The following is a 26715-nucleotide window of genomic DNA, read 5'->3' as shown; positions in this document are numbered from 1 at the left end:
CAGGTCTTAAATAATATTGTAACAACTGCAACTCCCCCCCAACCTCCCCCGCTCCCAAAACAAAACAAAATAAAACAAAACAAACCAAACCAGCATGTGCTTACAGAGGGGCTCCTGGTCCTATGGCTCCCTATGCCAGGCCCTTTCCTGCTGGCGGGTGTCTCTTGGGCTGGAATGCCACACACACTGTCTTAACCACTGGGACTCAGCCCCGGGCCTCCCTCCAGGGACCTTCACTGGCTCTCTGCTCTGCTGGTCCCCTGACCCTCTGGGCATCTCCCCTGCTTCTCCCGACGAGGAGACCCCTGAACATGGGGTGGACTGTGCCTCTGTCTTTGTCCCTCCAGGGCCAAGCAGAAGCCTGGGACAAGGCAGTCACTCAATTCCTATTGAACAATAGATGGCAGTTGTCCTAGACCCAGGGTTGTAAATTTGGGCTAAGTAGTAAAATGACCTGGAAAGACATGTTTGTTTCCTACCCTCTCCTAGGCCTTGCTGCTATCCCACCTGAGCCCCTGCCTGGAAGATTCCTGAGGTCCTCCTGATGCTGAGGGTCTGTGACTTGGGGGGTGATTCTAGTGTCCAGGCTGCTCACAGAGCCGACCAATGGCTCTTCCTCTGTGCCTTGTGGCCTCCTCTGTTCTCAGCCTCCTCACTGATCCCCAGGATATGTGCAGAAATGAAGAGTCATGTTGGCATAGAGAGCAGTGCTGGTGCTCAGATCTAGCTCCTCTGCCAAACCCAAGCCACAGGCACTGTAGGATAAAAGTTTCAGAAGTTAGGGCTGGGGGTCAGGGTGGACACACAGAAGCAAAAGGAAGCTTGATCCTGACGCCAGTACAGCACACCTTTATTGAGCACCTAGAAAATTGTGCTGCTAAAGGAAAGCAGACAACAGGAACAACTCTGTGTGCCTGTGATGATGACGCCAGGAAGGGGACATCCTGGCATGAGTTCACCCTGAATAGTGGGTCCACATGGCACGGCTGCTCCTAAGCTCTGTTCTTTATGGGCACTGATGATGAGCCACTGCATGAAGCACAGATAAAAATCTCACCCTTATTTGGAAGCCTTCATGGTTCTTTCCTTTAACTATGCCATCCACAGGCCCCAGTGGGAAAGGAATTAGGTTTTCAGCTTGCCGACAAACATTTCATAAGACTGATGTAAACTGTTGCATAGTTTTGTAAAGGCCTTCTTGTTCATCCCAGAAATTCTCCATCAGCTGACAAACCCAAATTGTTCAGTCTCTGGCCCCAGGAAATTCAAAGTCCTTTCTCCTCAAACTGACATTTCTCTTTATCCCACCGCTTTGATGGGAAGTGTTGATAGCAGAGGCATGCAAGCCCAGAGGGCAACAGTGAAGACAGGGGCTGAGCACTGCGTTCCTGAGCCACTGCCTGGCAGCCTCTGGACCCTGGACTCTTGTGCACATGGGGTGTCATTCTTCCAATGCCACATGGGTCATCTCCACGTGATCAAATTGGCATGCTATTTTTGCAGTGAGCTCTTTATGAGAGTTCCTTCAGATCTTGCTGAGGAAGTTCAGAGCTAGTGCTGCAGAGAAAAGATGAGATGCTCGTAGTCGTATTCCTGGTCTGACCTCTGGCCCCGGGGTGCTGGGCTGTGTGAGGCTCAAGGGGTGACATCAGGAACTTGGAGGCCAGGGACCAGGGATGCCATGGTGACGTGATGGCTGGGAGCAGGGCATATCCCATACCTGCTGGCAGCCCCCGTTTTTCCCAGCAGAGGTCCCCAGTGGCAGCATGAAGTGAAGGCAGGCAGGGGTCTTGTGGTTCATGTGGCATGGGGTCAGGGGCTGTGGCCCTGCAGGAGCTCTGAATCAGGCACTGGGAAGGCAGAGGGAGCCCATGCCCAGGGGCTGGGTCAGGTACTGTTCTCCTCAGCAGGAGAGGTGTGGCGTGAATGGGACAGGCCACACAATGTGGCTGATGCCATCTTTAGGGCTGCTCACTGCCCAGACCAGCCTCTCATGCAGACCCCTCGCAGCAAGTTCCTGCTACCCAGTTCTGTGTCTGAATCCTACGAGTGCTCACCTTGGAGCCAAGAGCCAGGGTCTTGGGACTCGTGGTACTTAGGCGGGTAGACATGTGAAAGCACGAGTGCTGGGTTCCTTTGGCGGCTAGTAATCAGGGTGACCGATCAGGGCCCGGCTACCAGTACTCAGTGTGTGCTGGCTGCTGGTGGCATTGGAAGAAAAGGGCACTGGCTGGCTACTTGGCCTGCACCAGCTGCTCCAGGCGCTGCAGCATTGTCCGACGCAGGGCTTGGAACCTGGAGGGAGACACAGCCAAAGGGTCTCACCGACACTCCAGGGGACGGAGAGGGGGTGCAGAGCAAGGGAGCCATGGATGCCTGGGCTAGGAGACACATAGCTCTTGACTGGCTGATTAGCGCCACCACCTGTCTTTCGCCAAAGAGAGGGAAGAGCCAGGCCCACACCCTGTGGCACCACTGGCTGCTAGAAGCAGTCAAATAGGGCTGCAGACCCTGCCAGGTTTCAAAGCCGGATGCTGCCGTTTCTATTCTAAAGACCGTCCAGTACAGACAGGAGCAGGCTGGAGTGGACGGGGCACAGAGCAGGGACCTGAAGTCTACATTGAAGCCTGGGCTCTGTAATAACATGTGCTGCAAGCTTCCTCATCGTGGCCTGCTTCCTCTCTATACCCCAAACACACCGACCAGGTGGCCCCCAGGTTCCTTGCAGCTCCCGTATCTTACAATGACACGCTGACTGCATGACAGACTGTTCCCTCTGACTGGAGTCTCTGTTGACTGCCCGCATGGGGCCTGACTGCACTGATGGAAGCCTGGGGGCATGGGGCTGGGGGTGCTGTGGCTTTCCAAAGATCATTCAGCCAGAAGCCAGAATCCAAGCCAGACCCCACCTGTAGGCCCCAGCAGTGAGCAGCTTCCCTCCTTCCCTTCCTAAGAGGGACCCTGACCTCAGCCCTGGCTGAACACCTTCCATGTCTTTCCATACTTCACCCTGCAGAGGGAGAGACAAGTCATTGAGACGTGCAACCTGGCTAACCTCACATAGCTGGGCCCTGCTGGAGCTTCCCAGGAGCAGGCAGGTAACATCTGCTCACCTTTCCATTGAATGGTCCCTTGCACCTGAAAACATCAGCTGATGCAAGGAGTTCCAACAACCACTCCTTTTCAACAGGCTCAAGTTCCTGCTAGCATGCAAGGCCCAGGCCAGGCTTTATGTGCACCCAGCAGGTCCTCTCTGTGGCTGTTCCTCCAGAGCTGTGTTACCAGCAGAACTCACAACCCTGGTCCAGAGCCCACCCACACTCCTGCCTGATTCTCCTGCGATTTTCAGCAGCTGTGTCCCTCCCATGCTGGTGAGGTGCTGAGGCTGAAAGGGCAGTCTGGGCTGCGTCCCACCATTTTGACGGGCTGTCACCCAGCTTGGTGTCAATACCAAGCAGTAGGCCAGAGGGCTGTGCTGGGAAGCCAGGGTTGGCAGGCCTCCCTGAGCTGTGCAAGGGCCCCGGGCACACCTGGAGCAGAGAGCTCGTCCAGCCCAGCCCTGGGTGCTCTGCCCTGCAGAATTGCCCTGATGGTCAGGACCCATGACTGGCCCTTTAAGTGCTGCTTACTTCATGGTCAGTTTGATTATTTCTCTTTCCTCCTCTTCTTTTAATTTTTCAACAAAACTGTCCAGCACCGGCATTTCAAACTTAATGTACTGAGCGACCTAGAAAATCCAAGAACATTTTAATGTGCTTTAAATTAGAAGCCAAAAACATGTTTTCTTTTCCTCATGGCTTCCACAGTGGCCAATTCGGTAATTTCTTGTATCCATGGAAGTGGCGGCCCCTCATTCCACCCACCCCCAATACTGCTCTTTGTGTACCAGGACTGGACGATGAAGCCCATGCTTACCTCAAAGCAACTATTATCCCTGGGAGAAAAGATTAAGCTAAATATTAGGAAAAGCATTCAATAGTGAGCAGAGTCACACTGGGTGTTCTCCAGGGTGGGGGTGGGGAGTGGTGGGAACTCCATGGTTTCTAACAAAGGAATAAAAGTGCACTGACCCTTGGGACACGGGGTCACTGGGCCTTCTCCTTGGCGTTCAAACCCTATAGGTTTTTTCTTGTCAGGGGAGTTTGGAAATGTGCTCATTGCCTGAATAGGACTCAGGCTGTGGTAAGACTGAGATGCCTGGTTCCCTTCCATAGGACCTAGTTAGGCCCCAGTTAAGATGCCCTGTGTGAATCTTTAATGTAATAACAACAAAACACACTGCAATGAAGGAAAAGGTTCTAACTGACGAAGGGGAAAAGCACAGGCCGTGGCGGACTAGAACCCAACTTCTTTTCCCTGAAGTCAGCGGATGGAGCTGGTGGTGGCTGGCAGGCAGAGGGAGGGCTGCAGCCACCTCTGTGCTTGGGGCCCTTTAGGACAGCTGTGAGGTCCCTGGCGACAGCACCTTAGAGGGCTCTGGCAAGGTCACCTTCGGAGGCCCTGGGCGACCCCCTACTGTCAGCCAGTGCCCGTCTCGGGAGCTAGACCCCCAAGCCTCAGCCTCTACTCACATCATGGGGAACTTCTTCGCCCAAGTCGGCTTCCATCAGGAATATCCTGGCGATCTTCTCACATGGCCCGTGCAGGATTCTGGATATCAGCGGGTACTCACAGTCTTTCAGCTTTGTCCGCTCTGAAAAAACAGGTGGTTTACAAAATTCGTGGGGCATTGGGATTGCCTCTCTGTGTTCCAGGACAGTAATATGATAAAAGACGGATGTCCAGGGGCCCCTGTGAACCTTCTCCAGACCTCGCTGAGAACACTGCCCTGAATGATGTGTAATCATGACATTCGGTAAAGGCCCAGCTTAGAGAATAACAGTCACTGAGGAAGCAGGGAGAGGGGAGGGCAGACATGGGGAGGCTGGGCCTGCTCAGTGCCACGCGAGTGCTGCAGAGAGGAACGTGCAGGGTCTGCGACAGCACTTCTCTGTGGCTGAGGGGCTTCAGCTCCACCTTGCAGACTCCGACACCCTCACCCCTCCCGAATGAGTGAGGCTGGAGGTGGTGGCTTCCCCTGTGGCTGCGGTGGGATTCTGAAAGGAATGACAAGTGCGCCTGGGTGTGGGCAGGGGAGGGGCATTCATGGTGGAGGCACAGCGGGCCCCAAGACCAGGAGGGTCAGCTGCCTTGTGCCCGCCTCACAAGCCAGCATGGCCTCAGAGAAAGAGCATGATCAGTGAGCCTGCCAAACGGACAGAGGCTTTTGTTCTTATGAGCTGGACAAAAGGCAGACACTTACCCCCAGACTCGTGAGCGATGTAGAGTGCAAACTCACTGGGGCCATTTTCCACCTGCACGTGCAAACACAGGAAGTTAGACCACAGCTTTTCAGGACAAGGGAGAAAGAAAGAGCCCTGGCAGTAACCACACACCCAGTGCCACACACACAAGTCCCCAAGCCTCTCCCCCACCAGAACTCTCTGCTTCAAATCCCAGAGATTCCAGCTCAGTGGAGGAAACCCTGCTAGACCTTCTACCTAGGGGCCACGATGGCTTCCCCCAGCCTTCACCAACCCCCTGCCCCGACACAACAGGGACAATGCTGTTAGTGGCCAGACTTACTCGAAACTTGTTCAGCAGCAGGGTGAGCACCTGCAGGGTAGTCATGGTGCTGTTGACCCTCACGTTGGTCACGGACCCGTATGCAGGAGTAAACACGGAGGTCTGTACAGGGAGAGGGGCCGTTCAAAGCAGGGCCAGAGGGGACACGCAGGGTCTGGGCACACTGTCAGTTAGATGATGCTGAGGAAACTGGAGTAGCCGGTGAACCTGGGCTCTGGGAACACCTGTGCCTGTCCACTCACACAGATCCACACACAAGCTATGCCCAGATCTGGGTGCCCTTGAGGAAGCTGTAATAGCTCACATCTTATTGAGAACTAACTGCAAGAAAGATGCTTGCAAAGCTCTAAGGGCCAATTCTCAGATCCCAGGAACCAATGCTGCGGAAGTAATTCTCAAGGGGTGGTGGGGGGACCAGTCTTTCCCTCACTCTTTCTATCCATCAAATCGCTAAGTGTCTGTTGATTCTAAGACTGAAAGTTCTCAAATCTGTCCACTTCTCTCCTTTCTCCGGGTGGTGCCTGACTAGAGGCCCTCAATTCACACTGAATCAGCCTCCCAACTTTTCCCTCCCCAAGTTCAGCCTTTTCAATCTATTCTCCACACTGCTGCCCAAAGGAACAACCTTTTGAAAACCCTGCAACTCAGAATGTGTTCTGGACCAGTTACCCCAGCAGCTACACGATCAGGAGGCCTGCGTGAACTCTTCCTCAGGCCCTCTGGAAATCTGCATTTTGAGGAGAAAGCCAGGCAATGCTGTCTGTACAGTACAATTTGAAAGCAGTCATAAAGCCCAGTTCTAGGTAAAAGTACTGAAGGCTTCCCTCCCACTGCCTGCACAAGCCACCTGCAGCCCCTCTCACTGTATGCACAGGTGATAGGATGATTCCCTCCCACACACCCTGTGCTCCTGCTGCATGATTACTTCACAGTTTGGGGATCCTTTATATTCTAGCAGGTATTGTCTTTGCCTGTGACACACCATATGTGAAGCCAACCAGTGCACTGCCTGAGGCTTAGTAAGTCCTCAGTGAACACTAGCCAGGTAGCAAACTTGTTAAGCACTTTATATATAATTCTTACTTAATCCTCACAACAGCCCTTTGAAGTACCTGTCACTTGTCCCCTTATCTTAGAGAGGACATGGAGGCTTGGCAAGGTTAGGTAGCTTGTCGAGGTCACCCACTTAGAAAGAGCAGAGCCACCCAAAGCACCATGTGGCACTGGGGCCTCCCTGTGTGTCCGATTCCCCTGTGGGTGAGCTCCTCCTCGCTTTCCAAAACCAGATTTACCGTATTCCCTCATGTATAAGACACACCTTAATTTGGGGGCCCGAAATTTGAAAAAAATGTATTACATAAAGTTATTAAACTCGAGTTTTATTCATCACAAAATTCATAAAACTCCTCATCACTTGTGGGAAATGCAAGTAAAAAAAACTACAACCATTGTAATAAGACGCACCCAGTTTTTAGACGCCAAATTTTTCAATAAAGGGTGTGTCTTATACATGGGGAAATACGATAAATTCACACATTCTCCTGTATGGCCCTAGCTGGTCTCCAAGTACCCAAGCCAAACACAAATCTAGACCTGCCTTCTACACAACTGAGATGCAGGAAACATCTGGGGTACATGGAAAGCCAGAGTAGGCTTTCAGTTCCCAATAAATATGGACTAAAAAGAGGAGCCAGGCCATTTTAAGAAGAAAGGTCTTGTCAAGGAGACATTGCTAGTGTTTCTTCTGCCTGAAGCCTTTTCTCAAGATGATACCAACCAATTCCAAGTGGGGACAAAGGAGGCTGCCTTCCCATCTCTAACCACAATGTTTTCCCTCTGATCAAACATGTGAATCTGATAAGCGAGGGCAAAGTAGGGGGAAGGGTACCACATTTTCCCCAGACCATAAATCAAACCAATATTATTGTGAATCAGAATAGCTTTGGAAAATGATTGAGTGAAGTGACCATGTACAGTTCTAAGAAATAAAGGCTAGAATAACAAATCCAGAAAGTCAATTCTAGGAATTAAAAAAAAAGTTGCCTGTGACTCAAATACTCTGTCACCTAATTTTTAAGAACACTGATTTTGAATGGATGTAGAGCAAGGTGAGAATGAGGGCTTTCTTTTTGGAAGTCCCTTACTCACCCTGGATATGTGTGAATCAACTGTCTAACATGTATAAGATACTGGTTCATAGTCGAGATACTGGAAGGTAGTCAGTTTCCTAGAATAATGGATCCACACTCTGTGGGTAAATCTGTTACTAGGAGGGAAAGCCACCCTGACTGGGTTACAGGTAGGTGTCCAGTGCTGGGCTGGCTGGCTAAGGAGCTGTTCCTGGCAGGGTGGCTCCAGTAGACATGGGAGGCTGTCTGATGAGAGCCCTCGCTGCTCATTTTTGTTCATTTCAAAGGCTACAGGGTGCTCAGACATCTGCATGTCCCTGCAATGGCTAAAATAAGGTTTAATGTGCCAGACACACCTCTAAGAGATGAAGAACTCCCTTAGAGGAGGGGTAAATGTACCAAAGATAAACCTCACTATTTGGTACCTGAAGTCATAGAGCAAAAGACTCCTGCTTCATTTTTATTTTTTTTTTGAATGTAGAACCAGAAAGATCCTAAAACTACACATACATATATTTTTTAATTTCAAAATAATCCCTTAAAATAACATATCACTATGTATTCGAATACTAGCAACTGGTGCTTACTTAATGCCTACCGGTGCTTACAGATTAAACCTTTTGGAAACAAAATTTAAAGAATCCAAATCCTTACAAGGATTTACTACATGTAGTCCTTCTGCTAACTAAATCATTCTTCATCTCTGGCTGCCCCTTGACTCTTTCAGGAAATGCTACTCAGATAGTCCTGGGTTTTCCTGGACTGAGCAAAGATAAGCTGTGGTCACTCATTAACCCTTACTGTAAACCTAGCTGGGAGTTCCTGATAATAGAGCAGGGTCCCATCAGCTTGCCTGGCTGAACCCTCATCTGAAGTCCAGGGCACCCCAAAAGCAGTTTGAATGGCCCCCTAGCAGGCCTACTCTGTGTGGCTGTTCTTCAGATCTGACCCAAGGCCCCCCTACCCCTCCTATTAGTCATGGCTTGTCAAGACGGGCTGTGGCTTCAACTGGAAGCCTCTGCTTCCATTTCCCAGTGCTGCAGGATGTGGTCTGTTACAGGACACTCCATCTAGGGCCTCACCCAAACTGCCACTCATGCCATTTATAGCGACAATCAACTTCTCCTTTTATAGTTCAGTTTGTTTATGGAATGATGTTATCTAGGGAAGGAGGTCTCTTCCTGAGGTTAGTACAATACATTCACAGACAAAGGGCTAAGTGCTGGGAATCAGGAGCTGTGCAGGTTCTCTGGACACAGACATGTGCCCCTGAGCATACCTCAGCTGAGGGGGCTCAGACTACCCAGCAGGCATGCCAGCAGGGTACATGATGTTCTCCTGAAGCTATCAACTGAGCTCAGGGGGGAACCTCATAGAAAACTGTCTGACTGAAGATAAATATGGCATAGACCAGGGGTCAGCAAACTGCGGCTCTCGAGCCACATGTGGCTCTTTGGGTACGTTCCATCTCAAAAGTTTGCCGACCCCTGGAAGAGCCAATCCTGTCCCTCGAAGTTTTGCGAGACCTATAAAACAAATGAAATCATTATGTGAATAATATCCTTTAAAAATTTTATAAATGAAACTATGATAGTTTTATTTTCATTTTCAATTTTACGTGAGAGCCACATGTATGTACCCAAAGAGCTGCATGTGGCTCGCGAGCCGCAGCTTGCCGACCCCTGGCATACACTAAAGGCAGACTTAACAGAAAACCACACAACTTGTGAGACTGGATTAACAGTGAGTCTGCAGTAGAAAAAATACAGGCTTTTGGGGTCATGAACTGGAATACTATTTTGATGTGACTTTGGGCCAGATATGTCCCCCTGAGTCCTGTCTCTCCATCAGGACATGGGCATGACCACAGCTGCCGAGGTGCGATGAACTCTGACTTGGCCATCGCGGGGCCTTGCCTACAGAAGGCCCACCTGTTGTGCCCATGTCCTCAGCTTTGAGGCCTAGGGCACAGGCAAGACTGGGACGTCACCTTGTGGTTGTAAAAGTGCCCATTGATGGAGAATCGGTGTCGCCGGATCCTCTGGGCCTCACTGGGGACGCGGCATCTGGGCCTCTGTATCACACAGGCCGCGTCGCTCTTGGTCCGCATCAGCTGTGGGGTCTCCTCGTCCTCCTCCAGGGGCTCTGCGGTGGGAAATGGATGACAGGCTTAGGCCCAGGGGGAGTAGCGGTGATGTTCCAGCAGTTCTTCTGTGTTTGGGAATTGGCTCCCTGGGGCCCCCTGGTAGCACAGTCCAGCTTGGGTGATGCCCAGTTTGCAGACAGGGAAGGTGACCCCCAGATGGGATAACTGTTAACCATATCACACTGCCATAAGCCTGTGGGCCTTCATCTCCAGGCACCCAGGCAGGTCTTTGGCATCTCAGCTCTGTCCTCTGAGCACCCACTCGGGGACAGGTCCTTCACTGAGTGCAAGGGGAGGGCACAAAGAGGACAGACAAGCAGTTATGAACCCCAGAGTATGAAAAAGAGGCCCTAGAAGCCCACAAGGCAAGAGGGCTCCACACCCTTTGCTGATATCCCCTCCTTCTATAACACAGCGTGGTGCAGGGGACTCGGACCATTGACAAACTACGTTGCCTCTGCTTCCTTTTCTGTGGGTGAGCAGTCAAGGAGAATGCCTTGTACTGCTCCTGCAGACAAATGAAGACACAACTTGATACTCCACAGAGCTGCTCTTCAGAGATGGTGGTCATGAGCCAAGCCCCTCCCTCCTCTCCTACCAGGATTAGTAAGTCAGGGCCCTGGGCAGCTCACAGCCCTGCTCACCTGAGTTGTCTCCGGAACTCTCAGCCCGGTGCTCGGCGGGCTGAACGCATGGCTCCTGGGCAGTGACCCTGCCATCCTGAAGAGGTGGCTCCTTTCTGAAACGAGGCAATCAAAATGCTCAGAGGTTGCTGACAGAGAAAAGGAATCCAGGCCAAAGAGAGGAGGCCAGCTGCCTTGGTGGACATGACACAGGTGAGAAGCAGGGCATGCTGGGTTGAGGCTGGGATTTCACACCAAGGGAGTCAATGTGAAATATTAAAAGAAAAGCACAGGATTGCCACAGGTTCTGCTGGAAGGAGATAAGAGTCTGCCCTGCAGACCTGAATGGCCTATGCTTGGTCAAGTTGCATGCACACATGAATACCACGGTGCCCGTGTGTGCCACAGCACCAGGCTGAGGCAGGCCAGTGTCTGTGGTCACATGTTGAGTGAACTCTGGCATCTCTCAGAACTGGAGTAGAGCAAGACAAGGGCAACCTTGAGGGGGCTGATCTCTGGGCCTCTGGGCTGGAGAAGGAATGGGTGGGATGGGAACTAGCCCCATAGTATGAGGGAGCAGGGGAGGGGCCGACAGAGTAGCTGAGTCCATGCTGAGAGGCCTCTGAGGGTCCTGCTGTCTGTGACTGCTTGTGTGACTGCTTTAGCCCTTGCAGTGGGAAACGAAGCTCACCTGTAGCCTTTCTAAGAAGCCCATCTGAATGAACTTTATGCTTTAAGTCTGTGGGGCTCAAAATTCGCTACTAGTGTCCAGGGACACCTGGGGGTTCACTGGGGGTGTCAACGTGCTAAAGGTCCTCGGAGCGGCAATCGTACTTGATTATTTGAAGAGGAAAGAGTTTTGAACTTGTGCTACTTAAAAGGATTTATTACATGTAGAAGCAAGCAAAATTCAGTGCTCACTGCCCTTTATTGGGGTGAGAGGCGGGAAGAGGTAAACATTAAACAGTTCGCAGGGAACCATTTCATGCTGATCAAAACAGTCTCCTGATATTTAAATACATTTGATATTAAATTCTGATAACTTTATAAAAATAAATTCTGATATTAAAATAGAAGCAGTAGGAGGCTAAATCTGTGTGTATTTTTAAGACAGAATAGGAGATGCTGAGAAATGTTCGCCTTGCTGAGGGACCTCCCCTGTCTACAGCCCTCTCTCCTTACACAAGGTGGTTCATGTGAATGTTTGAGAAACACAACTGGAGGTGATGGGAACCTGGAAAATCCTCCAGGAGGGAAGTGACTTGGTTGTCATCTAGAAAGACAACCTTGGGGTGAGGCTGCATGTCTGCAGGTAGGCTGTGAGCTGAGGCAATCATAAGGTGACAGGGATCAGGCTGGGTTATGCTTCTGTCCTTGCGTCCCATCCAGGAGTGGGGCATTTGCCCTGAGGCTGATGACACCCCCCAACACTCCAGACAATAAGCTCAGGTTGAACAGGTGTCGTGGAGGCCGCCTGGCTTCCCCTTCCCTCCCACCCCAGCTCAGCACTCACTGGTGGCAGCTGGGCCGGCTGGGCATCCAGGAGGCTGAGGAGAGATGCACTCGCTCCCTGTCATCCTGTATCTGGAGCCGGATGGGCCGTCTCAGTCCCCAGGCAATGTTGAGGAGCCCTTCGATGATCAGAGCCCCTTCTTCCTGTGAGGACCCACACAGGTCAGCCTCTTCCCCCAGAACAGCTGCCCTCAGGGGTCACTGCAACCCTCCCCAAGTCCCTTAGGACTCAGCCCTTCAAACGTGGGATGCCCTGGACACTTGAGCCTCAAACACACCCCCTCTTATTTGGGGTCCTGTCCTCCCCGGGGGGAAAACCCATTTATACATGCTCCAAGGCACAAAGCCATGGCCCCAACCAGGGGAAGCCCAAGGCATGTCCTTCCACTGCTCAGCCCACGCCTGGCCAGGGGCATGGCCGGGGACAGAGTAACTGAGTCAGGTGTCCCACAGGGCCCCAGCTGCTGCCCGCAGGCACATCCACACAGTGATGAGGAAAGACTCCAGGGAAGCATGGCTGTGCCAATATCAGGGCACCTCTCAGCTCACCACTGTTCCTGGGTTGGGGTCCTATGGTCACCAGGTCCTACTGGGAACCTGCCAAGAGTGTGGATTCCATGCTCACCAGAGCAGGGGTGGTGGCTCTTTGGAGCTGGGTGTCAGCCTCACCCTTCTCCCCACACTGTTCACATTGGTGGGCTGAACCCACCCCCATATTTCCAAGTTGGCTTCTTTCCTAAGGGCAAATCTTATTTTTCTCACCACCTGGGACATGGCCAGCCCACAACCCACTTGGGCACACACACACTCAGAATATCTACAACAGCTCTCATCCATGTCCCCAACCAGTTGATTTCCCTATGTCTGTGAATGGCACGGCTACTCCCCCACCACCAAACCCTGAGGTCCTAATGACTGATTCCTGTGGAGCACCCACCCTCAGCCACCTCCCACGCTTCCACTCAGGTCCTTGATTCTGTTTCTCTGACCTATTTCAGGTTCCTGTCTGTTTGTGCCCACCTCCAGGCTATCTGTGCCCTGATCAATGATCCCCACATGTGTGACCAGCCAGGCTGCTTTGTTTGCACTCTCGGAGCACCTACCAGAAACCTCAGCCTCACCCTTCCCCAGAGTGTGGTCTTCCCAGCTACCCGCTCCTAATCTGCTTTAGTACTAATCTTTGGACAAAGAACTTTAAACATAATTCTCCCATTGGTATATCTTAAGCACTGTGTCAGAGTCACACATTCTATTTCCTTCTGCTCGTTGGCACTGAAAGCTCTGTGAGAACAGGGACCTTATGGGGAATTCACATTCTAAGCAGGGCTTACAGAGGTGTCCTGCAGTGTCGACTTCATGGCTAGTAATGGTTTAAAACACCCTGCTGTCCACAGAGAAAATAGTTCCGCTCTGTTTAAGGTTATCAAAAATACACACAGCTTTTGGAGTTGCCTTGCACAATTTGCTAAAAAAGAACACAAACGATAAAAGAAAAACAGAGCTATTTTTGATAACCACTGATGTTATACAGGTACAGATATGTAACTAGCCCTTCCTGTAAAGGAAAGGTTAGATCGATCCACAGGAGGTAAAGGTCAGTGTGTGTGCCCTCACCTATCCCCCTCCCACTGCCCCACCGCCCCTCAGCCGGCACCATCAGGATGGAGGAGTGGCCCTGTCAGCCTGCAGCTGTCTCTGGTCAGATCAGAGGGAGCCCAAGGTCAGAGCAGAGGGACCTCTGGGCTCTTGAGCAGCCCTCACCACATAGGTGGGGAAGTGTCAGTGGAGGCAGGACCAGAATCCGGGTCCCTGGGCCTCGAATTTCTATAAGTTGCAAAGTCATTCTGGACCCTTTAATTCTGTGTCCCAATCAACACTTCCCTCCTCAGTTCAGCCTATTGGCTAATGTGCAAATTGCTAACCAATTCAAAGAGAGCCTGAGAAGCAAAGGCCCTATGGAAGCATCTACCTAGAAGAGGCGTCAAGGTGGAAACTGCCATGTGTAACTGAAATCCTGATCCCCTGCTCTGACGCCCTGCCACGCCTTTGCCCATTAGGAATACCCCATCCAGAATGCAAGAACTTGGGACTGCCAGCCCCTCCTGCTTGCCTTGGGAGTCTGGAGACTGTCCAACAGGCACACCTCAGGATAGGATGCTGCCTCTGACTGTTTCCTGTCCCCCGCCTGCAGGTACAAGACAGGTATGTCTAGGAGGGCCCCTGGCTGAGTGGGAGAGCTGAGGTCTGTCTGACCTCAGATGCCCGCTTTTTACCAAAAGCTTTCCCGGGGTCGCCCACCTGGTCTTCATCTGCCTCCTGGGCTGGCATGCTCACCCCTGAAGCGTGTGGCTTCTAATGCTGCCCAGGTACCCCCTGGTCGCCTTGTTAGCTGCCTCTTTAGCCCATGCACAGACGCTATGTCAATCCTTCGAAGCAGAAGCACAACTGTTGCACCCTTGTTCAAACCCTGCAGTGTCCTTCCTTCTCCCTCATAAGGAAATCCAGTCTTCCGCCCATGTGGGTCAGTCATGTGGGTTCCTTGCTGTTCCCTGAGCACTTCCTTCATAGGGGCTTTGCTGTCCCATCTACCAGGATGGCACAACCCCCATCTGTTCAGATCTCAACTCAATGTCCCTGCTTAGAGAGGACACTGCTGACCTCTCTGTCACAGTGGCAGCAGCACCATCCTTTGCAGCTGTTAGCAGTGCCTGAGATGACAGCACCTATCTACTGGGCGCTGATTGACCCCCTCACCAGAAGAAGAGCTCTAAGACACAGTACTTTGTTCACTGCTGGGCTCTCTAGTCACTGGTGCATGGGAATATTAGTTAGATATCTGGGAACAAGGAAGCAAACAAGATTTCATTTGAAAGCATCACATCTGGGAAGTAGCAAAACCAAGATCCTGCACACTGCCCTTGGTCCCAGACCAAGGTGGGCAGGTCTCACCTTGGAGCAGCCCAAGGAGCCCGGCTTCAGAAGCCGCCAGCTGAGCCTGCACTGCCACATCTGGCAAGTCCTCCTCAGAGTGCAGGCCCAGGGCTCTGCTGGATCCAGCACAAGGCCAGAGTGTCTCGGGCTTGCAGGGCTGGTATATGTGCAGTGGGGAATGCCTCTAGGTGGTGGTAGCAGACCTAGGGCTGCTGGCGAGAGTCCAGTGCAGAAATATGCCCCTCCCAGTGGCCTGGGCTTGAGGTGACCAGCACTTGAGCTGTACCCACACCACCCTGCAGAGTAAACATTTCCAGTGCCTCCCACAGGCATAAACACTTCTTGCTGCAGGCTGGCAGCTGCGCCAGGCCCCGCCTGCCAAGCTGTTTTCCTCTGAGAGCCTTCCTGAGTGCTGCTATTTTGGGCCCTCGTGACAGTAATTGACGGCTGGTGGAAAAGTATAAAAGCAGCTCCCGGACCTCAAGGTTCACCAGATGGTTCAGGGAGCATTCTGCTCCGGGCAGTGGCATGGTCCTCACTGTCCTCCTCCTGGCAGTCTGAGGCCGGACTCGGAGCTCCAACTGCTGGACCCCTATTCCTCGAGTCCCAAGCTTCCTGGGGCTTCCCGCGACTGTCCTTGCTCTTCCAGCATCCCTGCTACTCCCAGGCCCCCTCAGCTACAGGTAAGACAAAGCAACTGCCGTCTGGTTTGAGATAAAACAAAAAGGCTTTGTGTATCGTCAGGGCAGTTCTCAGCCTGAGGTGCACAGCCTCACTGCCGGTTAGGCACCAGGTCTAGTTAATGGCAGAGATAGTACTTGTTGAGGGCTTTATATCACAAAGGAATTTCACACGAGGTGTCATTCCATGTGTTTCTACAAAACCTTCATGAAGCAGGTATTTACAACCGTGTTTTATGGGTGAGTAAGTGGAGACTTGGAGAGGCGACCTTGCCAAAGTTCCCCAGGTAAGGAAGGGGCAGAGCCTGGTTTTAAACCCAGGTTTACTCTGACTCCAGCCCGTTAGGCTGTGTTCTCTTATTTGTACAGGTTCTTAAACAAAAATAATGATAGTCTTATGGAATGTCAGCCGGAAGGAGAGGCCCAGGAGTTTGAGCCTAGTCTTGGATCTGCAGACTTCAAACTGTTCTCAGGCACACGATTCATACAGGCAGCCTCAGCTGAAGCGGGGTGGAGGTACAGGAGGGATGTCAGGGACACATGGTAGAACCTCACCCCCAATTCTCTGTCAGCCAACAGGTTGCTGCTTCCCTGTCACCGGCAGCCATGAGGTCCCGGCTCCTGCTTTCTGTGGTCCACCTGCCCACAATCCGGGAGAGCTGGGAGGAGAGACTGCCCGGGGGGCCTGGGCAGGAACTTCCGGCTTCCCTCAGCCTGGATGACTACATGAGGTCCATTTGTCAGCTGGCACAGCCCACCTCAGTGCAGGAAGAGTCTGCAGCCAGGGTCCAACCCAGCAGATCCCCCTGGCCATTCCGGGCCAGGGAGAAGAGCTGCTCCACTGGGTCCCTACAGGACATCACCACCCGCTTCAGCAGCCAGCAGCCTGCACTGCCTGAGGCTGGCAATGCCGACCCCCTGGACTGGCTCTTTGGGCAGTCCCAGGAAAAGCAGCCAAGTTGGAAGTACCAACCAAGGAGGACTGGCCCCTCTGCTGACCAATGGGGCCCACGCAGACAGATGGACAGCAGCAAGGCCCAGGGCGGCCCCAGAGGGAGGCTCTGTGATGCCAGGACACCGGGGCACTCTCTGGCGAGACCATCAAGGGACTGGCACCAGGGCTCCTGGGCTTCTGGGCGATACAACCAGGCCACAGCCTTCCCAACAAGCTCACGCCCCAGCAGCATCCTCAGAACTCTCTATTTGAACCTCCCAGTGATCCATGAACTCTGATCCCTCCCTAATAATGGCTTCTGTACTTCTGTATGGAGCAAACTGGTCTCCCCACCTTATCTCCCCTGAGATGGGTACTGCCTCTGGCAGGTCTGGTGGGGGGAGGGAGGGATGTCTTTCTGCAGGGGCTGCCTGCTTTGAAAATTCTGAGTGAGACCCCCTGCTCCAAATAGTGAGAACAACCTATCTCACAGGATGTGGTGTTACCAATCCCATTTGCATTGTTTCTTACTGGCTGCCTTGGGCAAGTTATTTCATGTCTCTGTTTCTCGGTTTTCATGGGTAAAAAGGGGGTCGTTAATGGGACCTGCCTCCTAAGCTGTTCTGACAAATAAATGGGATCAAATCCACACATCAGGGGCACATGTTACAAGCCCATACATGGAGTAGCTATTTTCTATGTGGGGAAACAAGGTTGTGGGGAGAGGAGAAGTGAGGTCTCAGCCCCCAATGGCTTCAGAGAGAGGCTCTGGGCACTCCCAAGTCAGCCCTTTGGCCCTCACCTTCAGAGCCCATGTTCCATGAGGCCCAAGGGAAAACATGGAGTCTCAGCAAATGCCCCCACTGTGTTTCAGGGGGACCTGCACTGAGTCACCGGGGGGTACCTCAGTGGCTCTAGCTCACAAGTCCTGTTGTGTCATCAGGTGAGTTTTCCCCAGGCTAAGGGCCAAGACAGAACCTGTGCCGGCTCAGTCTGCAGGGTGCCAAATGACTGGACCAGGTGGCCCTGTCCCCACATGTCCTCACCCCTACCTGCCTCAACCGTGGGGTGACGTGCAGGGTGTTGTCTAGTCACCCTGTTCTTAGGCAAGTCCAGGGGCTAAGGCCTCACTCCACATTTCCTAAGGCTCAGGCCAGTCTGGGCCAGTCCTGGGTCCCCCCGAGACTAGCAAACCCCAGTTCCTGGAGGCAAGCAAAGAGGTGAGGGTGAACATTAGGGGAGAGGGAGGATTTCCCTTCTCAGAGGGGCAGGCGAAGCATGAGAGAGCTCACAAGAATCAGGCCTGAGAGCCTGTCATCCTGTTCCCTGGGGCTGGCCCAGAGCTGGCTGACCCTGGTCAGTGTGGAGGGGACGGAGAGGAGAGGAGGATAGAGCTGCGACAGCAGCCAAGCTCTCAGCCTGCTTCAGCCTCCTCCATCTCCTTGCTCTGTGGACTATCAACATGTTTTCTCCTTTCCTTCCTTTTAACTTTTTTTCCATTCCTTCCTTCCTTTCTTTTTTAAAGCTATTTTTAAATTGCTCTGGGCTTTTAAAATGTTAACTGTCTTCTTTTATGTGTGTTTTGTAGGGAGGCAGAATGTAAACCATACATTTAGGAGAAAAAGTGTCATACAAGAAATTTACTCAGTTTCCTTATTTGTAAAATGGGGCCACCGACACCAGTCCTTCATACCTCACAGGAGTTGGGGAAACTGGGCAAATGAACTTGATGGAGTTATAAGCACTGCATCATTTGTCACAACCTGCGGTGTCTCTCATTGGCTCACACCTGCAGGTCCCTGACCTTCTCCAGCAAAAACGTGCAGCCTTCAGCCAGAGTGTCCTTAGGAGGAGATGGGGAGGGCTGACCTACCTTAGTGGGTACCTGGCTGGTGACCGGCTGGGCAGGTTCACTGGGCCCAGTCTCACTGCAGCCCCTTCTGTGAAGCAGCGTGAAACTGGGTCAGATGGAGGGAACGAGGATGACTTGGCCAATTCTCCCCCAAGCTCAGGAACCACACTGCTGTATTTGTGGAGGTCAGACTGGGGTGAGGAGACCCCGGGACTCTGGGCTCCTTTGCTAATAGCTCCCAGTGTGAAAGAAGTTAATGGCACCTTTAGAAGGGGACAAGAAAACTGAATGAAGTGCTTGGGACGGGGCTTCTGGCAGTGTCCCAAGCTCCTACAGGACAGAACAGCCTCTGGGAAGAAAGTTCTGGTGGTGCGGGGAGGGTCTATACAGCAATCTCACTCTCCTCCCACCCACCGCTGGATTAGGAAAGGACACAAAGTCCCACCGGGAGGTGGGGGCAGGCTGAGAAGGCTTAGGGCTCCCAGGGAATATGTCCACTGGCCAAGCACTCACCCAGAGGCCAATGGTCTGTCAACTGCCCATTGTTACTTTCTTGAGCAGGGGGCCTGGGGCAGAGGATGGGGACTTGGTGCAGTGCCTAGTAAGGAACACCAGAGGGAGCTCCGAGCCCACTGGGAGCTGAGCACTGGGAGGCGGGCTCTTGGGTTCAACGCAGGCACACACCAGGACACAAGGTCCTACTGCCTCTTGCTCACACAATTAGTAGTTAGTGATGTATTTACTTACTGATATGTCCGAGTGGTCCATTTCTCTCTCAAGATACCTACTAGTCTGGTTAAAACACTTTGCGATCTTAAAAGGTACAGCTTGCTCCCAGTCGCTCACACTTCTCATTGTACTACAAGCAAAATTATTCCAAAGGCAAAGCTCACAATAGAGGAAGCGATGCCTTGGCCTCCTGAGTGGGGACTCCCTTGTACCTAGCCCTTTGGAAGCTGAGGGAAAGTTCACAGGGAAGCACGGGCCCTGGGTGTGGCCCCTGCCCATTGACACGCACCATCTCTCCAATTTCTGTGGACCCTGGATGAGACAGTGGATGAGAAGGTGATCCAGACTGTAGCAGTCTGGCTGCAGTTGCTCCAGGGGAGGCCCAATGACAACACGGGGCGGGGGGTGGGGGGATGGTGGGCTTCTCTTCCAGGGCCCCACATGGCTGAGGGCACAACTGGTGCTGAAGCCCTCGGCAGCCTGAGGGCACCTTAGCTTGTGTGCCTGCTTAATGCTGGTGATGCTGTTGTTGTATTATAAATGTCTGTGCTCAGGCCTCGAAGCTATGCCAGCACATTTCACTTACTGCAGTGTCACCTTGTTTGATAGGCTTAAACTCTGACAGCCTCAGTCTTTTTGTCGGGAAAATGGTGGCCCTGTGTTGCAAAGCTCTTGTATTACAATAAGTACAGCAGAGGCAAAGTGCCTGGGGCCCATCTGCCCTGCCCTTGGGGCCTGCAGTGTCCAAGGAGAGGTCGGCCTGGGACAGCCCTGCAGCAAGAGCCTGAAACATAGAGTTCCCCAAAGTCCAAGAAGCCTCAGATCTGCATTCTGAGAAACTGCAGAGGCCAGGATGGGGTATGGAGGGACTTAGTGTCTCAGGAACCAGTCATGCATATCAGTGTCAGATCCATGCTTCCCATGCCTGCAGCCTAACTTTTTGGCACCTGTCACCTCTCAAAGATACACACTCCCTCAGGCTGGCACCCCTCAGCTGCTAAGGCTGTAGAAATTTCCTGAAAGGTACTTTCTGGTGCCAGGGAGATCGTCAGACCCTCACACCTTTTTTAGGGTTGGGAACATGAAAATCTCTGCCTGTGGGATTAACTTCCTACCACTGGAGGCTGTCAGGAACACCTCTTCCCCATTGTGGGGTCCCCCACTTCTCTATGTGGACTTTCCCATCACACACAAACACAGTGCACAGGTTCCAGGCTCCCCCCACGCAGCTGTTCCTACAGAGGGGGTTGTCATGGGGAATCCCAAGTGCCAAAACCAAGCTCTGAGGCCAGTGGTTCTCGAAGTCGGTCTTCCTGAGGATCCCATGGAGGCCTGGCTAAAACACAGATGGAGGATGAAGTTTCTGATTGGGCAGGCCTGAGGGAAAGAGGGCGATAAGACCTGCAGTTCTAACCAGTTCCCAGGTGACTCTGAAGCTGTGGGTGTGGGGACCACATGTCAAGAGCCACCATGATCTGAGATCAATCCATAAATGGCCCGGAGCAAAGGAACAGGGCCCAGTCAGAGGACCCTACCCTATGCTTCCAGCACAAGAAGTGAAGTGAGCCCAACTCCTCACTTAGCAGCACACTGGAGCTCAGGGTTCAGCCTGACTCACCCCAGGCCTGCCAACTATTCATCCATCTCCTATGCCCAGGGCCACACTGCTGGTGGCGGGGCATGCAGAACCAGGTGGGCACTTGGGCCCAGCTCTGGGGGCTTCCACTAAAGGAAGAAAAGAGGCAGAGAAACCAGAGGTAACAGGGTGCTGGGATCAGAGCCCTGCCGCAGCGGTAAGGAGCCGGGTCAGGTGGGGCTGGTCAGACAGGTGTCAGAGAGGCCGCTCTGAGGAGGGAAGAGTGTGAGCCCACAGGGGGTGGGAACAAGTTGTCAGGTGTGGCCCCAGGCCCTTTGCAGGGTGGGCAGGTTGAGGGAAGGGGGAGTGTGAGGTTCCTGTCACTCAGGTCATCTCAGGCAGCACAGCACTGTATGGACCAGAAGCCAGCAGCTTCCCTCTGTCCAGGCTCCTGAACCATGTGACAATGGCTTGGCCTGGCTAACCGGGTGTCTCAGGTGCCTAACCAATGCAGTCTGGCACATGGGTTCCCGCTGGCCCTCGTTTGTGCCGCTGACAGGTGACCCCCAGGTGCCTCGGGCTTCCCGGACCCTGAGGCTCACCATCTGGTCTGGGAAGTGCAGAAGGATGTATGGCTGTTTGCATTACTAAAGGAAGCAAGGATTAGTGAACAGCATGGCCTCCACCTGGAAGAGGGGTCTGTGGGTTGATGGGGGCTTGAACTGCCCATTCTCATGTTCAACAAAAGAAGGGGAACCCAGAGATGCTGGCTCTCATCAGATACAGACCAGCCAGAGAAAGTCCAGGAGCCAATCTGATCTCAACCTCTGAAATGCCCCAAACAAAAACCCCCAAGTAAGACTCCCCAGCAGGCTTTACAAATAAATTGAGTTAGACCAAGATGGGGGCCAGTGCTCTGACCTGGGTTCCCCTGTGAAAGGTCTAAAGCTTCTGGATGGTGGCTAGACCAGGCCTCCACTTGGTCTCCCCAGTGAGTGGCTCCCCTAGCGTGGGCCCTGCTGGTCACTTCCTAGAATCCAGCCGGCGCCACAGCCTGTGTTTGGCCTACAGACGTGTTTTGTTTAGCCCAACTGGGATTTTGCAGTTTGGGAAATTCCACATGAAATGGAAGATAGCTAGCTTACTTTGAAATACCAGGAAGCATCTGACTGTGCCAGCCTAACCCACGGTCCTGCACAGCAGCAGCGAGGCTTATCTGATGGGCAGGCGACGGTCTGCAGATGGGACCCTGGCTCTCCGGTGTCCTTCCCTCCCCACGCCAGCCCTGCCTCTCACATTTGGGCCTGCTTGGCCCTCTGAGCATCTTTTGGGGAACACTCCTCCATTTCAAGGCTTTCCTCTGATGTTTATTCTGATTGATAAGCACAGAGACTCTCCTCTCACTCCTCGATTGGCCCGTGGACTTGGGCAAGCCAGAGCCTGTGCTGAGCTCCTATCTGTGCTGTGGGATGGGTGCGCTCAAGATTTCAAACTCCAGTGTCCTGCAATGTCCCACCTAGACAAAAGTGCCAACCAGAAGGAGAAAGCTACAAGGTGATTTCCACCTGCTCTGAACTCTCACAGGGATGCTCTGACCCTCTGTACCTCTCACAGGGACCTCATAGGAGAGATCCTGGCTGCTGGTCACCTGGTCCCCAACTCAGAGGATGGGTGACCTTACAATTCATTAGCCAAATGGGGACACTTCTGTGAAGGGGATGGTCTTAATTATTCTGGAATAAAAGATATAAACCAGGACTGTCTTCGGCAAACTAGGATAAATGAATGAAGTAGAGAAACAGGCCTTACCTCTCGGTGTCTCAGCTGAAAGCTTCTGCCCTCATGGTAGCAGTTGTAAGTTTTCAGCAGGCTTATCAGCTCCGACCTAAGGGGGGAGATGCATACATACTCTTGGAGTGTGGAGGGGCCTTGGACAAGGCGTTTGTCTTCATTGGCCTCAGTTTCCTCATTTATAGAATGGGCATAATAGTACACATCTTGCCGGCCACACAGAATCGGTTAAGAGACCAGACTGCACTGCACACACGCCCTTCAGTCCTCTTGAGGATTTCACGTATCAGCCCTCCTGGAAGACGCAGGGGTGGGGCTGAGAGGGAAGCAAAACTCCCAGATGCGCCACATCACTGTACCTCTAGGGTGTCTGCACACTTTCACCAAGAATTCCTGACAGCCTTCCTGCACTGTACATATGTCACTTCCTCAGACAATCCCCTGGGCTTGGATTACTGGCATCTTAAAGACTCCTGCTTTGCCCCCATATTACTTCCTACAAAGACCTGGTGTGGCTGCTGAGGGGGCACCATGAGGGTGCCTCTTCCCTACCCTGACTTCCTGGAGGTATGATCAAAGGATGAAGATGACAGCAGTGAGAATAAGACCCTGAAGGCCCTAGGAAGGCCACGCTGCCCAAATGTTTTCTACCCAGAATACAGGGAAAGCCACACTTGTGCCTTGGCTGGTGTGTGGTAGAGAGAAGACAAGGACAGCTTCCTGGACCCAAGCGGGGCTCTGCAGGGCAGCACTGTCTAACAGACATGAAATGTGAGCCACACATGTGGTTGGTTTGTTAAATCTTTTAGTAGCCACAATAGAAGGCAAAATGAAACAGGTGAAATTAGTTTTACTAACACATTTTATTGCCCAATATATCTAAAACACTATCATGTCAACATGTAATCTATATAAAAATATTAATGAGATCTGATTCATTATTTTATTTTGTAAGAACTGTTTGCCACTTGGAGCACCTTTGATATTAACTATACCTCTCTAGCCACAGGTCACATGCTCAGCAGTCACACTTGCTGGTGGCTCCCTTACTGGACAGAGGGGCTCTAGAACCTCTTCAGGCAGCACCTTTGCCTGCACTGGGGTACCCCAAACTGGATGAGCAAAACCAGCTCTGGTGCTCCAGTGTGCCGCCATATGGGATATGGGGACGCGGTTACCTGACAGGGAAGTGATTATACCTTCATGGCATTAACAAAGCAGGATTCAATGTTGCACGTTCACTGTGCTTCAAAGTGTGTAAATGCTGAACACAAAATTATTAGGCTATATATACATGAAATGAATCATGTTTTCGTGATTATGACTTTTCCCAAAATATTTAATATTGTTCTTGTTCTAAAATTTAAATAAGAAAACTGATGGTATGAGTAGTATTGTGAAATGATACAATGGAATGCCGTCTGTTTTCTCAGAGTCTCTAAGAGGAGGACCCCAGGGAGCAGGTCCTCAGCAAAAACTAGTCCATCTCAAGGAGGCTGGTGTGTCTTCAGCATGGCAGATAGCAATTGCCCAAATTTAGAAAATATTTATAGACACAGGACTCAAAAAGCAAGATAAAATGATTACTATACTTTTCTTTAGTTCAGAAATAAGCTAGTAAAAGTATCCTAAACATTTTTTTAATGATGAGACAGAGAGTAATCAAAATAAAAATAAGCAAAGTTAAAAATCATGTCAATAAAATATACTTTTCCAGTAAAAACTCAAAACCAGTTTTGAGGGTCCTCCCCCCCAACCCGGAACTATTTAACACAATAAGACTGTTAGTATCGCTCTAGTTTTTAAATAAATTAAATTCCATCTCTTCAGAGTCACAGAGGGCACTGTCATGCTTTTGAGGGCTGCAGAAGGCAGAGGTGAAACCCACACCCTGAAAAGATCTTTGATCTTCAAAGTGACAGGTTTCACAAAAAGGGCCCTCATCATGTCAGGTGGTCACATGTCTTGCTAGGGAGACTGAATCATGGATGGGGTAGAGGCTTGATCACTGCACTGTACACCTGAAGCTGGTGTTGTATAATATTGTATGTCAACTATAAGTGAATATATATATATATATATATATAGTCACAGGACGTGGAGTATAGTGTGGGAGTGGAGTCAAGGGAATTATAATAGATATGTATGATATTGGGGGTATGTGGGGTGGCAGATTGGGGGAGGGGGGTTGTCACCTCGACGGGTAAAGAGTATAACTATTGCACTGTGTTGTACAGCTGAAACTAATTCTAAAATTGTGTATTTCACAATAAAAAATAATTTTAAAAAAAGTGCCCCCATCACTGTCCCCAGGGGAGGCACATCTCATATCTATTAGAAGTGCCCAGAATCCCTCCACCCAAAGGCTGCTCATGGAGGAGGGGGCGTGGCCATAAGGAGAGGGCAGGCATGAAGCCCCTCCCTGCATACAAAGGCTTACTTCAGAATGGACTTGCTGTCGCTGATGGGCACGTGAGAACTAGGTGGACATTCTTCCTTCATCTTCTTTTCTTGGCTGCAGGCTATGAAGTTACCTGTGGGAAAGTTCAGGAATGGCACACAGTAGGTGAGCAGGAGGAGCACTGCCCAATGCAGGACCCAGAGCTCTAGTGTGGAGGCTGGCGGGTTGGCCTCACTTCCCATCTCCAGACTCTTTCAACCTTCCACTCCCCAGTCCCTCACCGCACTCCTACTCCCTGCTATAGCAGAAGGGTCAGGCTCAGAGGACTGAATGGGAACCCACACCCACACCCACACTTGTCAGCCAAGCGTCACCTGGAGGTGCAAGGTCAGAACTGCTGAGTCAGCCATTTCCAGCCCTATCAGCCTCCCTCCCCAAACCTCTCCATAATCCCCAAGAATCAGGATCAATCTCTTAAATGTTTCAGATCCCATGCTATTTCCCCTCTGCTCAGACATCCTGAGTAATGGTTTCTGCCTCAATTACTCCTCTAAAACTCCAAAGCAGCCTGGGCCTATCTCCTCCATCCTATTGAGTCCAGGATGGGTGGCCCCATCTCTGCCACTGGAGTCAGCACAACTGGGCCAGCTCTCCTAGTGATGGGTTCATTGTACCATGTTCACTACATGCCACAGACTGTTGAGAATTTTCTATGAATTACAGCAGATGTTTGGATAATGCCCTTTCACTCAATGTTCAATGTTGTTTTGTTAAAATGTTGATGAGATGCTATGGGAACTTAACTCTTGTTTATATTGATTAGCCTATTGTAAAATTGGTTTCTTTATATGTCATTTCACTTCAAGTCACAGAACCTATTGACCTTAGTTGAGGACTTACTGTATTTCCTTTACTTCTTACAACAACATTATAAGTTAAGTACCATCCTACTCCCATTTTATGGCTGAGAAAACAGGGACAGAAGTTAAGTACTTTGCCCAAGGAAAATAAGTGGCAAAGCCACTGTTTGAACACAAGCGGTTAGGCCCCAAGTTCTGTCCTCTTATGCCTTTCTCTATATTGACCTTGGACAGTGACTTAAACCCCCTGGGGGAAGAGTGAAGACAGGGAATATGTGAAATAGAGTCACTTTAACCGAGCTGCTAAAATGTTTAACATTATGAAGGTTGAGACATGAGGAAAGACTCCATTCTTGTTCTTACTGGCCTGGGAACTTAAACTTTTTTGAACTTTCCAGTCCTGTGTCAGTGCCTGGATCTACATCTTGACCTTTAGGTAGCCCTCTGATTACCCCTGAAGGACTCAGGTATACAGCTATTTGACATCCATTACTCAAACCACTGGGGTGTGAGCAGACCTCCTTGGCACCCATCTCATGGACCAGCTGGCACCCATCATGTTGACTTTCTGTCACCTGACTGATAACCATCCTGGAGCAATGCTGGGGCTAAGAATGCAGGAATGATAATTCTCAAGAATGTACTTTTTGCTATAAGAACTTGTAACTTTTCTTCTTTGGAACACTGCTGGGTTTTTGCCTAGCTGTGTTTCCAGTTTGCAAAATCCAAGATCTTTGAATAAATCTTTATCTTTTTTATTCTAGCAAAGCTTCCAGACTCTTTGCATTCATTGGACACCCCAGCCTTCCTTTTCTCATCTATACAATGGGCTAATCTCTGCCCTATGGGATTGTTAGTAGATTCACACAGGAAACTGTCTATACGTATCTCTTTCCAATCTGGAAAGGTTTGTGGAGAGCACTCCC

The 26715-nt window shown here is 51.3% G+C and overlaps 2 protein-coding genes across 4 annotated transcripts in view; one reads left to right on the top strand and one right to left on the bottom strand.

Moving 5' to 3' along the window:
- Positions 1-834: 834 nt before the first annotated feature.
- RASSF4 (Ras association domain family member 4) overlaps positions 835-26715 on the bottom strand; it is a 30168-nt gene continuing 4287 nt past the window's right edge. Inside the window, exons 2-12 of one of the 3 annotated variants that reach the window (XR_002125401.1) lie at positions 24969-25062; positions 22547-22622; positions 12037-12179; positions 10545-10639; positions 9745-9899; positions 5626-5727; positions 5303-5354; positions 4572-4693; positions 3630-3727; positions 2058-2295; positions 835-1557 (exon numbers count right to left, since the gene is read on the bottom strand). Coding sequence is in view for 2 of the 3 variants with exons in the window: in XM_019655099.1 (XP_019510644.1) it covers positions 2235-2295; positions 3630-3727; positions 4572-4693; positions 5303-5354; positions 5626-5727; positions 9745-9899; positions 10545-10639; positions 12037-12179; positions 22547-22622; positions 24969-25030 (966 nt within the window). In the remaining variant the exon portion in view is untranslated. Of the gene's footprint in view, positions 2296-3629; positions 3728-4571; positions 4694-5302; positions 5355-5625; positions 5728-9744; positions 9900-10544; positions 10640-12036; positions 12180-22546; positions 22623-24968; positions 25063-26715 lie in introns of all 3 variants that reach the window. The other 2 variants (XM_019655099.1, XM_019655100.1) reach the window with 2 other exon arrangements.
- Positions 15331-18219, top strand: DEPP1 (DEPP autophagy regulator 1). The gene is made up of 2 exons (XM_019655101.1): positions 15331-15649; positions 16219-18219. Exon 2 carries the CDS (start codon positions 16253-16255, stop codon positions 16877-16879), a length of 627 nt encoding a protein of 208 aa, XP_019510646.1. The 5' UTR covers positions 15331-15649; positions 16219-16252; the 3' UTR covers positions 16880-18219.

Source organism: Hipposideros armiger, unplaced genomic scaffold (genome assembly GCF_001890085.2).
Source record: "Hipposideros armiger isolate ML-2016 unplaced genomic scaffold, ASM189008v1 scaffold_235, whole genome shotgun sequence".
Taxonomy (NCBI): Eukaryota; Metazoa; Chordata; class Mammalia; order Chiroptera; family Hipposideridae; genus Hipposideros; species Hipposideros armiger.
Note: the sequence above shows the minus strand (reverse complement) of the source record. Positions and strands in the feature narration are given on the sequence as shown.